At 46.3% G+C, this 15214-nt stretch overlaps 1 protein-coding gene across 11 annotated transcripts in view; it reads left to right on the top strand.

Annotated features, from left to right (window-relative positions):
- The window catches only part of Hsf2bp (heat shock transcription factor 2 binding protein), an 86527-nt gene extending 71640 nt beyond the window's left edge, over positions 1-14887 (top strand). For 10 of the 11 annotated variants that reach the window (XM_087598110.1, XM_087598104.1, XM_087598102.1 and 7 more), the window contains one exon: positions 12862-13608. In XM_087598110.1, the coding sequence (XP_087454236.1) occupies positions 12862-12949 (88 nt within the window). In that variant the 3' untranslated portion in view covers positions 12950-13608. 11 annotated transcript variants of the gene reach the window in all.
- Positions 14888-15214: the final 327 nt, after the last annotated feature.

The raw sequence follows: 15214 nt of genomic DNA, 5'->3' as shown, positions 1-15214 counted from the left end.
AAGAGCCAAAAATAAGCTCAAATATGAATACTTGATTTTTGACAAACCAAAACATACAATGGAAAAGAGCGCCTTCAGCAAATGATGCTGGTCTAGCTAGATGTCTGCATGTAGAAGAATACAAACAGATTCATATTTATCACCCTGCACAAAACTTCAAGTCCAAATGGATCAAAGACCTCAACACAAAACTGGATATACTAAATTTAATAGAAGAGAAACGGTGAACTGCCTTGAACACATTGGCACAGGAGACAACTTCCTGAACTGAACACCAATGGCTCAGGCACTAAGACCAACAATTAATAAATGGGACCTCATGAAACTGAAAAGCTTCTGTAAGGCAAAGGACACCATCTAATAGGACAAAATAGCAGCCTACAGAATGGGAAAAGATCTTCACCAACCGTACATCTGAGAGAGGACTAATATCCAAACTATATAAAGAACTCAAGAAATTTAACAGTAAGCAAATAATCCAATTTAAAAACAGGTACAGAGCTAAACAGAGAATTCTCAACAGAGGAATCTCTGATGGCCAAGAAGCACTTATAGTGGATATTTTAAGTATTATTGGCAAGACAGCCAAAACCCTGCTGTCGTGAAGCTTTTAGTCTGGTGGGAAAAGAGAGAAGGTCGTTTTGCAGAAGTGGTATACACTGAGTATGAACACCCCATGGTCCCTGGTGCTATTTAAAGAGGGTCTGGGAAAGAGGTCTCTCGGTGGAGAGGCCTGGCTAGCAGAAGTATGTGTGAAAAGTATTCCTTGGGAATGTCTTGTCCCTGCCCTCTGTCCCCTTTCTCTGCCCCCGATCCACCACGAGGTTAAAAAGCCCTTCCAGCACATTCTCCTATCAACAGGAGGCTCTGCCCAAGCGTCGGAAGCCATGCAACTGTGGCCTAGACTTCCCTAAACCACAAGTCAAGGTGAATCTTTCTTCAAGTGTCTTTGTTAGATACTTGGTCACAGAGAGGAGGAGCCCTGTAATAAGTTTAGGGAATGAAGACAGATTGGCTGGAGAGTGAGCGAGGAGATGATGTAAGATTTGATGCATTCTTTAAGTTTCCGTCTCTGTTTAAATCCATCTACTTTCAGCCTTTCCTGTTAGAATATGCCATGGTCTGAACTGTGCCCTACAGGCTGAAGGTCTGATCTGAGAAGGTCACTGTACTTGAAGACAGGGTCTTTCAGAGGTAATTAAGTTAATGAGTTCACTGTGGTAGTCCTCTATCCAATCTGACTGTTGTCTTCATGAGAACACTCAGAGGGGCGGCCGTGTAAGGACACGGGAAGATGCCGGCTGCACACTGAGGAGCGGCCTGAGGAGCAGCCAGCTGCTGGCACCCGACTCTGACTCCAGCCTCCGGGACTGTAATGAGTAACTTTCTTTTGTTTACACCCTGCTCTGTGATGTTGCTGTGGCAGCCGGCACTGCCCTGAGCATGTTATAATCAGCTGGGTCGATTCCCTGTGTGTGTCTGCATCTGCTTCCCATGCTTGGTCTCCTCTTCTTTTTAAAGATCTGCTTTTATTTTATCTCTTGTAGTAGAGTTATTTTATGTCTATCTCTTACCCAGTGTCTGCTCTGGAGGCCAGAAGAGGGCGTCTGATTGTCTGGAACTGGAGCTGCATGTGGTCGTGAGCTGCCATGAGTGACGGGAACCGAACTCAGGTCCTCTGCAAGAGCAGCAAGTGCTCGTAAGGGCTGAGCCATCCCTCCAGCGCCTTCTTTCTCTTCTTACTGTGCTATGTAGAGTTGAAAACTGGGTTAACCAGAGAAACAGAGCAGTGCCCCTGAATAATGACATTTATTGGAGACGGACAGAGGAGTGCAGTGGACACAGGTGTGCCCTGGTAAACTGCCATATTAAGGGCTTGAGCTGAGGAGACGTTGTCAAAAGTGAAGTGAAGATTATGTAACCTTGTGAAACAATACTCCTTGGCTACAAGGATCAATAAAGTGACGACAGTCCAAGGTTCTGCACGCTGCTGGCAGGCTGTCCCTGAAGAGGTACTTTCCGGACAAGGCTACAGTGACCTCAGTGCAAAACTAGTCCCTGCAGTCGATCGTGAACCACCATGAGAGCCCCCTCCTTCATACCGTCCAATAGTCTTTAATTAATTTGGTTTGGATTTGACAGCTCAACACAGTACTGTACTGACTCTGACAGCTTTTGATGAGCTATGCTTTGCTGGGTAACAGGAACTGAGGGAAGGAGGTCTTTACACTGACATTCTCTGTTAATCTAGGTGGGATTTGAGTTGTGTCTAATGTCAGGCTCTTGCTTCTCTCCCCTGTTGGCTTTTACATTTCCTGGGTCTTCTTCCTGAGATGAGATTTGTGTCTGGCATTCCCTGAGCTGTAGACCCCCATGGAACTGTAGTTGGTACTGCTGTGAAGTAGAGTGTGGGAGAGGAGTGAAAATGTCCTGTCAAAGGACAAAAACTTCATCTTAGTGGCACGTGTCTCTGGGCTGTAACTGTCACCAATATTTCTCCTCAAGTGTGACCTGAATCTTTTTCTGAGGACCAGCTTTGCTATGTAGAGGGCACGCTACTTGTTAGGGGCCTACCTTTCTCCCTGTCACAGCCTCTAGACGGCAGGACCTGGTGAGATGCCAACAGCAAACCCTAAGACGATGGCCCTGGGAGAGCCCAAGGCCCCAGCTGTTTGTTTTCCAGGGAAGCAGATCTCGCTGACTCCAGATTTCGCAGTGATGGTGCTGTTGGAGTTCAGCCCTCAGATGGATCAAAAGTTCATCCCTTTTGTTGTGAGGATTCAGAGATAGCTTTGAGGTGCTGTCTGTGTCACTGATGAGACAGCTCAGCTGAACTTTGGAGGAAGGGCATTTGAAATGGGGCAAGGTGTACTGGGTGAAAGGACAGACAGTAATGGGGAAAGCAAGGGCAAGGCAGTGTCCTAGTGTTTAGAAGGATGGCACCCACGTGGGGGAGCAACGGGGAAGCAGCAGAACTGATGGGCGAGACTTCTGCCATGCACAAGGCTGTGTTTTTGTCAAAAGCGTGAAGCAGAGAGGGGTGCATTTTGATTTCCACTTAGGAAGCATCATTCTTGCCACAGGAAAATTCGGAAGTGTTAAACGGGCCTCCGCAGCTCACTGGGCAAGAGAGCTCTGTCTGGGGTGTAGTCATTGTAGACTTCTGATGGGTGAGAGTGTCAGTGCCCACTTAATGAGAGTTGGACTTTGATGTTGTACAAGCACATGTGGCATTAAACACCCAAGGTGAGCTTTCCGTCAGGCTGCTCAATAGGAAATCCAGATTTCAGAGAGAGGGGCGTTAGGGGAACAGAAGAGCAGCACCGGTGAGCATGGCTGAGGCCACCTAAGGAGACAAGTGGGGAGAAGGACGTGGGACTGAGGCAAAGGCATGAGAGGAACAGTGAGGAGGACGTGCTGTGGAGCCATGGGACGGGGGAGGGAGGGCTAGGGTGTCAGAGCACTAAAGAACTGAGCAGTACCAATGTGGAGATCAACATGACCTGGAGAGGTGCCACCTCAGGCACTGAGGAGTGGCAGTGTGACTGCAAAGTAAGGAGCAGTGAGAGTCGGAGCAGGAATGGTAGCGATAGCAGTCAGCCCTAGAGTCTCCTGAGCAGTCAGTCAGCCCTAGAGTCTCTGAGCAGTCAGCCCTAGAGTCTCCTGAGCAGTCAGCCCTAGAGTCTCCTGAGCAGTCAGCCCTAGAGTCTCTGAGCAGTCAGCCCTAGAGTCTCTGAGCAGTCAGCCCTAGAGTCTCTGAGCAGTCAGTCCTAGAGTCTCTGAGCAGTCAGTCCTAGAGTCTCTGAGCAGTCAGTCCTAGAGGCTCCTGAGCAGTCAGTCCTAGAGTCTCCTGACAGGAAGCAAAAGGCCTGTGGGGTCTGCAAGTGAACAAACACACAACACACACTCACACACACTCACACACACTCATACACACACACACATGCACACATTCACACACACTCATACACACACACACACTCTCACACACACACCATTCTCTGCAGTTTGGAAGCACAAGGCTGAGGCCGCTGCTGGAACAGACTATGTTCGTAGGTGTCCACAGTGCCTTGGAAGTGGCCAGGGGTCTCAGAGGAAGATGACTGTACAGGCGTGCTCCAAGAACTTGGCCATTATCTAGAAATCCTGGTGGGAACAAGTATTCTTGCAGTTGAAACAAATGCCCTTGCCTCAGATGAGAGGAAAGGCCATCTGGATTCCTTCAGGATAGTTTAGTCATTGAACACATTGAGTGGTTGAAAAGAACTGTAAACCATTACTAATATGTGGACAGAGATGACTTATTTTTGGTGATTGTGAAGAATTTTTATTACACATCATTGCATATTCTCAATTAAGTTAATTTGCATGTGATTTGGAATATGAACTCTAATGTACAGAATATGTGCATAGAAATAGGATTCTCATTAGATTCATATTTTATTTAAAAGCTTTGTGCAAATTCATTATTATTTCCATATCAGAGCCCTGCTGATCCCTCTCAAATGCCCTGTGGATACCGCCACTTGTTTCCTACGGGTACTGGGGCTGCTCTGCTCAGGTTCCCCATTGACGGCCTTCCGAGGAGACTTATTCCTCAGGATTGCTCGTTGGCTCCCACAACCCACTGTCCCAGGACAGTCATAGCTTGAGTCAGGATAACATTCACTTTTCGCTTTATTATGACTGCTAGGACTCACGCCTAAGTCTTAAATTATTTCCTTTTCTTCCAGTTTTTTATTGTGGCAATAATTTTCTCATTTTGTATATTTTCTTTTTTATTATTATTATTATTATTACTATTATTATTATTATTATGTTTGTGTCTGTGTATGTGTATTCTTATATGTACACACATCTGTATGTGTTGAGAGACAGGGTTTCTCGCTGGGATTTGTAGTTTACCAAAAAGGTTAGGTAGGCAGAAGCAGGCCGGCGGGCAGATGGTTGGCCAGCCAGCCCCAGAGAGCCTCCTGTCCCTGCCTCTCTAGTGCTGGGATTACAGGTGTGTGCGGTCAGGCCCGGTTCATTCAGCCTGGATCCCACATGTTAATAATGTATCTAACCTTCAGTTCTCCTCTGAAGACATTTCTCTAGCCCAAGTGTGCCCATAGGTTCCTGTTCCGCAGAGTCTCGCCTTGCTTCTTTATGCTCTAAGGGCCCCCCTCCCCTCTGCCTCCCCCTCCTTGCTTTGTTGGCTTGTTTAGGTTGGACCATGTAGTCTGGCGTTGGAGAAGAGCGTGTGAGAACGCTGAGGAGATGCTTCGTGTCTGAGAGACGTTCATTTTCTTCTCACCCAGAGATTCCGGGGTGAAGGCGTCTCTTCACTCTGTTCTGGTGTCCCGTGCTGCAGTTTCATTGTTTTCCTTGTTTTGTTTGTTTTGATCTGAGACGGGATTCACTACAGAGTCTTTGTACCTGATCTGACTTTAGAAATGTGTGACTTCTTTGTTTCGTTATTTAAAGTTCTGGCGTTCACGATGGCATCTCCATCCTCTGTGCTGCTGTGCTTTTCTAGTTTATCTTATCCCCTCTGTCGCATTCTCGGAACTCCTATGTTTTGTGCATTTTTAATCAATTTGTCTGAAAACTAAAAGCACTCTTTCAGTTTGCACACACATACCCCTCACCTCAGAGGTCTGCTCAGAGTTACCGCGTCACTGCACAGTGGTGGCTGACTTTGCTGACTAGTTCTCTTGACTGTGGTGGCTGTCCCTGTCCATCTGTCTAGTAACACTGCTTACGAGAGCTCCTCAATTCCATTTTGCACACTTCTTGTTGAAGTTTTTATTTCTGTGACTGACCATGCTTTAGTGCCTAAAGTTTCTGGTTTGGGAGCATCAGATTCTTTCCCAGTGGGTGGTAGGTCATCTCTATGTCCTGGAGGAAGGTGCTGGAATCCTCTGGAAGGGCCTTTTCATGCAGCATTTCTCTCCTTCAGCCTCCAGTCATGCGGGAAGGGAAAGAGTGGGGAGCTGGCCCTGGGTCTAGTACCCGCTGCTGTATTGTTTTATAAAGTCAGGCAGATTAGCTGTAATCTACACGAAGCAGCATCCTTGGATTGTCTGCTTCTGGAGTCTTCAACCCTCTTCACTTATTTCCAGGTCAATCCCCTGGTAATTCCATGTCGTCTTAAGAACTATGGGTCTGGGCTCTGTCAGTGGAGCCACAAGGCCTTGACTTCCTTTTTAAATTGTCTTGGCTCTTGCAGTCTTTTACCTTTTTTGTAAGACCTAGAATGGGTTATTGATTTTTAAAACTGTGTGTGTGTATGTATGTATGTGTATATGTGTGTATGTGTCAGCTTCATTCATTCATTCATTCATTCATTCACTCACTCACTCATTTTGCATGCATGGTGTTTGCTTATCTGTGTACCATGTGTATGCTGGTGCCTGCAGAAGCTGGCAGAGTGAGTGTATCGGAGTCCAGGCAGCTGGGGTTATAGATATTGTTAGCCTCCATGTGGGTGCTGGGAATTGAACCCAGATCCCCTGGAAGAGCAACCAGTATTTTAATTTATTTATTTATTTTATTCTTTATTTCGGAGCTGGGGACCGAACCCGGGGCCTTGCGCTTGCTAGGCAAGTGCTCTACCACTGAGCTAAATCCCCAACCCCTCAACCAGTATTTTTAAGTGCTGGGCTCTGTTTTGTTGATTTTTATTAAAGTGTTTACTGGGATTTTGGTTGGAATCACATTACACGTGTAGATAAAGTTGAAGAGACTTGGCATTGTAAGCCTCTTGAGACATCTTGTCCCTAAATGTCATTATGGCCTCAGTCCTCAGTGGATGGGACTGCCCGGAGATGAAGGGACCTTGGGAGAGGGAGCCTAGTTGAAAGGATTGGATCACTTCAGGAAGTTGCTTTCGAAGGGGACTGTGGAACTTTGGCCGGCTTCTCTTCTTCCCTTCTGTTTCTGCCCAGTGTGAGGTGAGCTGCTTTTCCTACCGTGTGCTTTAACTATGAAGTTCTAGCTCATCAGAGGCCCTGAAGCGATCAGACCAAGCCGCTGCGAGCCTCGTGTAAGTTTCTGAGCAGCACGGAGCTGGTCTCAGCGTAGGACACCTCTGGGTTCCGCTGCTTCCAGTTCCCACGTCAGTGTCACGTGGGTTTACCTTTTGAAGCTTCCAGACATTCTGTACAACTGTTTGCTTAGTATTTATAATTTTTTCATCTTTAGTGGTATTCTTTAAAAATTTTGATTTTTGTCAGTTTGTGGATAAAACTAATCTTCATATGCTGAGCCTGTAATCCTGAAACCTTGTACAACTCAGTTCAGTGGCTTTGTGTGTGTTCTGTGAACTGTTCTGTGGAAGTGGAGACAGTTTTAGCTCTTCTTTTCAGTCTATATGTCTCTGTATTGTATCACGTGTCAACTGTGATTTGGATGGGGTTTTGAGGACGTGCCCTTGCGTCTTCGAGGCTTTTTCCTACCATTATGTGTGCTGCTGGCTGCCTGTGTTTGTAGATGCCCTCATATGCTCAGAATATTTCATTCTGCTGTCATTTGCTGAGAACAAATCCGAACAAATACTAAATTTACCAAAGGACTTGTCAGCATCTGGTTGAAAGATAAATATTCCTTAGTCTGTGTTACGATAAGAGATATTTGCATAATTTACAAGTGTTGAACCCATTTAGCATTCCCAGGATGCAAATGCGTATTTATTTGATATTGTCTCTATGTTCCTGGATCTGATTTGCTAATATGTTGTCCAGGGCTTTCACAAAAGCCGAGGCTCTGTTGTTTCCTCATAAAATGTTTATATGGTTTGGGCATCAGGATAGCTCTGGCCTCGTTTAGAAAATTGAGATTTGTTCTTCTTTCTAATTTCTGGAAGTCTTTCAAAAAATTGTCTCTGTGTGTGTGTGTGTGTGTGTGTGTGTGTGTGTGTGAGAGAGAGAGAGAGAGAGAGAGAGAGAGAGAGAGAGAGAGAGAGAGAGAGAACGAGCATGCAGTGTCTACAAAGGCCATCGGGTTTGGATCCTCTGGAGTTGAAGTTACAGGTGGTCGGGAACCACATGATGTGGTGCTGGGGACGGGACTTGAGTCCTCGGGAAAAGCATCGCACTCTATTAGAGCTGAGCCATCTGCCTAGTGCCATCTACTCTAGGGTTTATGCAGAATTACTGTGTCTTCTTTAAATGAAGCCATCTGGCTCTGGGTTCTTACTCATTGTTTAAACATTTCTTGTTACTTCAAATTCAATTTCCTTAGTAGATATAGGACTAATTTAGGTTTTTCAACCTAAAGAGAAAACTCAGGGAACTTTGAAAGTTCATTCATCCAAGTTTTAAAATTATGGACACAAAACTGTTCATATCCCTTATTACTGTTAACTTTCTGTAGGGTAACAGCCTTATTCTTGACAGTTCTCATTTCTGACTTTCCCCCTCTCCACTAATCTTGGCTAGTTTTAGAATTATTTTTTGAAGGGCTTTTTTATTTTCCTCCTGAATTAATTTTACTTACTTATCTTTCTGTTGTTCACTTGGTGGTCTTTGAGACAAGACACAATCTGTGTGTCTTTGGCTATCCTGAATTCAAGGCCCAGTTTTGCCTTGAACTCACAGTGGTCCTCCTGCCTTAGCTCTGGAATTGCAGACACCAGCTACCATACCCAGCATTTTTATTCTCAACTGTATTAATTTCTGCACACATCTTTATTAGTTTTTGCAAGTTTTAGTTTAGCCCTTCCCTTCAATTTTAAAAAATGAAGGCAAAGATGATTAGAAATGATTTTATGTTTGATGCCTGTTTAGTGTTAGAGAGTTTTAGGGGTGTCTTTATGTTCTTCTTATAGAACTGCTGTTTCCATCTTAACGGTGTGGTCACAGAACATACTCAGGAGTCACTAAATGTTTTTTTGTTTTGAGATTTGTCCTATGGTCCTGAGCAGAGTTTCTGTTGGGGCTTGCTGTCCCATAGGTCCTAGGGAGGAATCTCTTACACTAATTTTGGGTGTAGTGTCGTCTAAATGACCAGGATGGTGAGATGGTAGCATTGTTTAGAAATGGATGGTGACTCACTCTAATTCTATCCCTGAGGAGGCAGAGGCAGTGCAATCTCTATGAATTCCAGGCCTGCCTGGTATAAAGAGCGAGGCCTAGGGCAGCCAGGGCTGTCTATTTCCTTATTCATCTTGTTTGATCTTAAAACAACACAACAACAACAACAGTCAATGATAGGGACGGCGTCAGAGTTCCCAGCTCGGCTGTGAATGTTGATTTCCCGGGCTCTCTGCCCTGTTGCCTCAGCTCTGGGCACTCTGTTGTTAAGCACATTCATATTCTAACCGCTTCATCACTGGATGCCCTGACCTCTTAATTACTCAAGGTCCTCTTCAGTCCTGACACTTCTTGTTCTGAAACACACATAAGAGACTGTGATATAATGATAGGCAGCCATCGCTTTCTTATAGTTAGTGTTTATGTCACATTATTTTGTTAAACATTTCATATTGTTTTTGGAGACAGGCTTTCTCATTCTGTGCCCAAGCTGGGCTGGAACTCGTGTCAGGCCTGCCTTAGTCTTCTCAGAGATGCCATTTACTGGTGAGGCCCGGCTGTTCTGTTTTGACTCTTACATTTATATCTAGCAAGAGTCTAGAGGCTTGCTTCCATACAGAGAGTGTTCTCTGTCTCTTGTACTTACGCAGTTTCTAAAACACACACTCACTCTCTCTCTCTCTCTCTCTCTCTCTCTCTCTCTCTCTCTCTCTCTCTCTCTCTGTGTGTGTGTGTGTGTGTGTGCATACATTGCCCATGGAGACCACACAAGGCACGAGGGCATCTTGCTCCATACTGTTTCTCTTAATGTAACCATTAGCTCAACAATTAACAGTATTCTCTTGTAAAATCCCACTACCCATATCAGCTGGCTCACAGATAACCTTTTAATGGCTACTCCAGGGGATCAGACACGCTTTTCTGGCCTATATGGGCACCTGCACACACATGGCATACACATATACGAATAAAAAGAAAATCTTTGAGGAAGGAGCCCTGGGCAGTTGATGACTGCGGGGCAGAGGCAGTCAGTGTTCTTCAGAGGCAGCTCTGATAGGCTGCCATGCTCCAGTGGGCGAGTCCACATCTGCACACACCGGCAGCACTGAGTGGACTCAGTGAGTTTAAAAGGATCACATGACGCTGGGAGGGAAGGTGGCGATGGCAGGGAATGGGGAGAGTTGGCAGAGGGAGCTGGGGGTAGACTTGATCACAACATCGTTACCCATCTATTAGAAACACATGGAGGGCTTCAAACCTAGTTCTTCCTCCTTCTTGTCTGGTATGGCTGGTCGCATTAATGTTTTTGTTTATGCCTTAGAGTTCACAATATAAAGTTTAATCAGAGTATATATGCTTTTATACTGTGGAGCGGTGTCGGGGCGGTGGCTCAGTGCTTCAGAGCACTTAGGTTCAGCTCCTAGCAAACACACGGTGGCTCAGAATCCTCTGTCTACAACTGCAGCTCTAGATCCATCACTTTACAGCTTCTAAGGGCACTGCATGCGGGTGCTACACATGCCTTTGTGCAGATACACACGCTGACTGTCTCTGGCTGACTGTCGCTGGTAGTTAGTTAGTGGCCTTTGTTTCTTTGTTGTGGTTTTTGATTCAATGTTGGGCATGGTGTGTAAGTCAACAGAGCAGGGTCAGACAAGCTTTTCTACTCGAGGTCATATAGTGAACATTTTGAATTTTGGAAGCTGTATGTGGTTCCTGCCATGTTATTTTTGTTTACTTCTTTAAAAAAATTGAACTCAGGGCTGAAGTGATGCTCCCTGGTTAAGAGCATGCACTACTCTTTGAGAGGACCCAGCTTAGTTCCTAGCACCCATGTTACTTGTACCTGTGTCGGACTTTCTCTGTAGGATTCCTTAGCAGCCACCATGCCCTTCATTTCTCTTACCTCTCTAGAATAGAAAGGTTTTTATGGTCTGGGTTTAGGATAGCTCTGTGTCTCTCCTTCATTGAAGAACAGGTTTTATTTTAGCCTTCCCTAACGACAATCCCCACTTTTGTTCTATAAGAGAAGTCTGTGGTTCCGGCAGAGGGAGTAGCGTTTCGTCCCACTGACTTCTTGACGGGTCCTTTTGAGTGAGTGTAGTCTAAGAAAGAGGTGCTGGCTGTGTGCTGGCTCCCATTACAGCCGGTAGTGTATCCACCAGAGAGGAATGGTTAGTCTACCCGGGTTAAAGAGTACAGCTTTGACTTATGCTATTATTTTGGTCTACTTGTCAGTGGTTATTCTAATACAAGCAGGGTTCCCAGGCTCTGTCACTCCTGAGGGGCATTCAGGAAAATAATGAAATCCACTGTGGATCCTGTAGCCTGTGTGTGGTGGAGTAAATGAAAATGGCTGCCGCAGGCTCATACATTTGATTCCTAGGTGGTAGACTGGGAAGAGTCAGGGGGTGTGACCTTGCTGGAGGAGGCCTATCCTTTTGAGGTTTCTAACAGCCCTCGCTAGGCCCGGTTTCATGTTCTCTGCCTCCAGCTTGTGAATAAGATAGGTGCTCTTAGTTATTGCCCCAGCACCAAGCTTACCGGCCTGCCCGCCTGCCTGGCATGCTTGCCACCATGATGTGACAGCCATATGATGATCATGGACTAACCCTCCAACACCGTAAACAAGCCCCACAAGTTAAGCACAAGTTAAATGCTTTCTTTATAAGTAGCCTTGGTCGTGATGTCTTCACAGCAGTAGAACAGAAACGATGACACTGTGACATTTTCCATCTCAAAGGCCACGAGTAGGCACTATCTATGTTATTACTGAGGAACGTGTCACAGTTGGCGTGAACATGAGAGGTACTACCTTCTTAAGCAATTGTAGAAGTAGACAGCCCAGCAGAACGTGGGAGGCCCCATGTCAGTGAGTTCTGTACACTGGACTGCTATATCAGAAGGACGAAGGGCTTGCTTTGGCTCGTGGTCTGAGATGCTTCAGTCTTTGATCATTTGTCCTTGTTGCTTTGGGCTGTGACAGCAGAAATGCCTATTTACCACATAGCAGTTGAGAAGCAGGAGAGAAGTGAAGGGACTAGGGGTCCTAGTGTCCCCTTGAAGAGTACATTCCTCGTGACCGAGCTTTCCCTTAAGTGCAGTTCTGCAGTTCTGTAGTCTCACCACCTCCTGAGAGCACCCCAGGTAACCACCAGGTCTTTCCCATGAGAGCCACAAGGAAACATCAAACCCCTTAGAAGCCCTGATAGTTGTAGCTTAGTAGGTTTTCTTTTAAGATTTATTTTATTTTTGCCAGCAGTAGTGGTGTACATCTTTAATCCTAGCACTTGGGAGGCAGAGGCAGGTGGATCTCTGTGAGTTTGAGGCCAGCCTGCTCTGTAGAACAAGTTCCAGGACAGCCAGAGCCACACAGAGAGACCCTGTCCTGACAAACAAACAAACAAACAAACAAACAAAAAACCAAACTAAAACAAAAAGATTTATTTTATTTTATTTTATATGTACAACTCTTTTGCCTGTATGTGTGCATGTGCACCATATATGTGCCTGGTACCCATGGAGGTCAGAGGAAGGTGTTGGATCCCTTGGAACTAGAGAGTTATGGATGGTTGTGAACCACTATGTGGGTTTTGCAATTGAACCTGGTCCTCCAAGGAAACAAGTGCTTTGAACTGCTTTAAATTACATAATCACAGCATTTGAGGATGGGTGTTTGCTAAAGGTGGTGGTGCTTGTGTTCCATCACAAACATACCAAGCTGGGCTTCTGTTTCTGGATTAGCCCACAGCCTTTTCACCTGTCAGACCTGTCATTCAGAAAGACCCCTCCAGGGTGGCTTCCTGAAGAGGCTTTGATTTTAACCAGCAGCATCTCCTCTCCCCAGATCCAGATGCAGAAGTGTGCCTTCATGCCGTGCGGCTCATCCAGTCTGTGGTTCTAGAACCAGACGTCTTCTCCAAGGTGGCCTCTGAGCTCCAGAGCTCCTTGCCCCTGCAGCGCATCCTGGCCATGTCCAAGAGCCGCAACTCCCACCTGCAGTCCGCTGCCCGGGAGCTCCTGGAAGACCTCCGTGCCCTGGACTGTAGTGTTTAGATGTGCCCAACTACCGGAGCTTGGTGAAAGTGCCAGTGGCCTGTCCCCTCCTGAGCTTCTACCTTTGTGTTCAAAACTAGTATGTCACTTATGTCACGTGTTAGAGATCACAGGCCTTGAGGACTAGAGATGAGCATGATGGGTAAGCATCCTGTGTCTCCCTTGGGAGTGCACACTGGTCAGGCAGCTGGTTAATTTTGCCAGAGCAGTGACCCCAAAAAGGTTGTATTCTCCAGAAAGGTCACCTCAGAACACTTGGCTACTCTGAGTTTTCGCAGAGTAGCGTCCTGCTGCCCTGGAGGCTGCCTGCGCGTGGAGTTGGACCACCACCTCCCATGTGGTCTGTGTTCCAGCAGCATTTCTGTGATGGCCCACCCCCTTCTCTGGTAACCATGACCCCACTGCACAGGTTACCTTTGTAACCTTTTATGACCTGTTACTTCACATGCAATGGACAGTTGATCTCTGTCTCCGTGCTTTTATTTTTGAATAAAGTTGAGTCAGTATCAGTTTCTGAATATAATCTTGGGGTTAGGAAGTTGGTGTCCTTTGTCCATTGTTATTTGTTTAGGAAAACACACTTTCCTTATTTTGTTCTGGCCTCTTGACTATGAACTTAAAGCAAGTATGGGGAATGGCTTCAAGATGAGCAGTAGGAGGTCACATTCCATGACGTGGTCACCCATCTGCCTACGCGTGCGTAGGCTGCTCTGTCTGTCTGTGCAGCCATTCGACTGCCTAGCTTCTGTTCTAAGAAACTGGCAGAGGACAAAAGAAAGCATGCTGCCCCTGTCACAGGTGGTGAGCTGTGCGAGAGATTCCCACAGAAGCCTCTGGCAGGACAGGATACTGCAGGGCATTGAGCTGGGGCATCCTGTAAGGAGGAAGTGTGTGTCCCCTTGCAATGGCGGCTTCAGCACACACGTTGAGCTGCTTTCCTGTGTGTGGTGCTGTAGAGTGACTTCATTTTCTTTTAAGAGAATATGTACTGTATGTTGAACGAAGAACTTAAGAGAAAGTATGGCTGCTTGACTCTGTGGAGCACTAACTCAGCAGAGCCAGGGAGAGGAGCACTCAGGATTCATGGAGGGGAGGCCGACGTGGGTCCGTTTGTGCTTGGTGGCTCTGTGGGTCCCGATGAAGGGTGAGTGAGTGCACACCCAATCATGGCACCCCAACCTTCTGCTTGTTTAGTGTCCTAGCAAGGGGAGCTGTTGTGATCCGCTTGTGCCTCTCAGGATTGCTGGGCTTTTCTCTACCAAAAAGGCCTAGCCTGGTGTCCTAGTGTAGATTACAAGACACTGCCAGCCAGGCGGTGATGGCACACACCTTTAATCTCAGCTCTCGGGAGGCAGAGGCAGGCAGATCTTTGTGAGTTCCAGGACAGCAAGGGTGGCACAGAGAAACACTGTCTCAAAAAAACCAAGAAGGAGGAGAAGGAGGAAGAAGGAAGAGGAAGAAGGAGACGGAAAAGAAAAGGAAACCAGAACCGCAGCACAGGCAGCAGTAGTGGCTACCACTGCCCGTCCTCAGAACACCAGGTAGCTTGGCAGTTATTAGATGGTCATGAGGGTAAAGATGTGATCATCCTTTCTCTTCTGAGGTACACTGTAGGCAAGGATTTCCAGCAAGATTCTCCTAGAATCGCTACGCACAGGTGTCCTTTGTGAGCACCAAAGGGAGCACCAAAGGACCCAGCCCAGTGACCCCACTCTTCACTGCAGGGCTGACAGGAAATCATGGTCTCCTTGGTTTCTTCTGTATGTAGCCACTTAAAGAAAACCTAGCAGCTAAAAAATAAAAATACACATTGAGGTGTATGCCTTGCAGGGCCTGAACCCTTGTGAATTTAAAACCCAGAGATAAACTAGTAAAGCAATACATACAAGTACTTTTAATTTTAGGTTTTAAAGTATTCTCCGTGCATTTGTAGAGCTTTTTCTTTGGCACTATCAGCTTCTAGGAGAAGGTGGGGAGCCTGGCAGGAGAGCCAGCATGTACCCACTCCTCCTCACTGAGCCTCCTTGGCTCTGTTATCAGCACTAGCCTTGGAATGTTCAGAGCCATTCGAAGTCTGGTGATGGATCTAGAAACCTGTCTCTTCTTTTCATGGGGTATGACCGGGTTAAGCCTGTTGTGCGACA

The sequence above is a fragment of the Rattus norvegicus genome, chromosome 20 (genome assembly GCF_021556685.1).
Source record: "Rattus norvegicus strain SHRSP/BbbUtx chromosome 20, alternate assembly SHRSP_T2T, whole genome shotgun sequence".
Classification (NCBI taxonomy): domain Eukaryota; kingdom Metazoa; phylum Chordata; class Mammalia; order Rodentia; family Muridae; genus Rattus; species Rattus norvegicus.
Note: the sequence above shows the minus strand (reverse complement) of the source record. Positions and strands in the feature narration are given on the sequence as shown.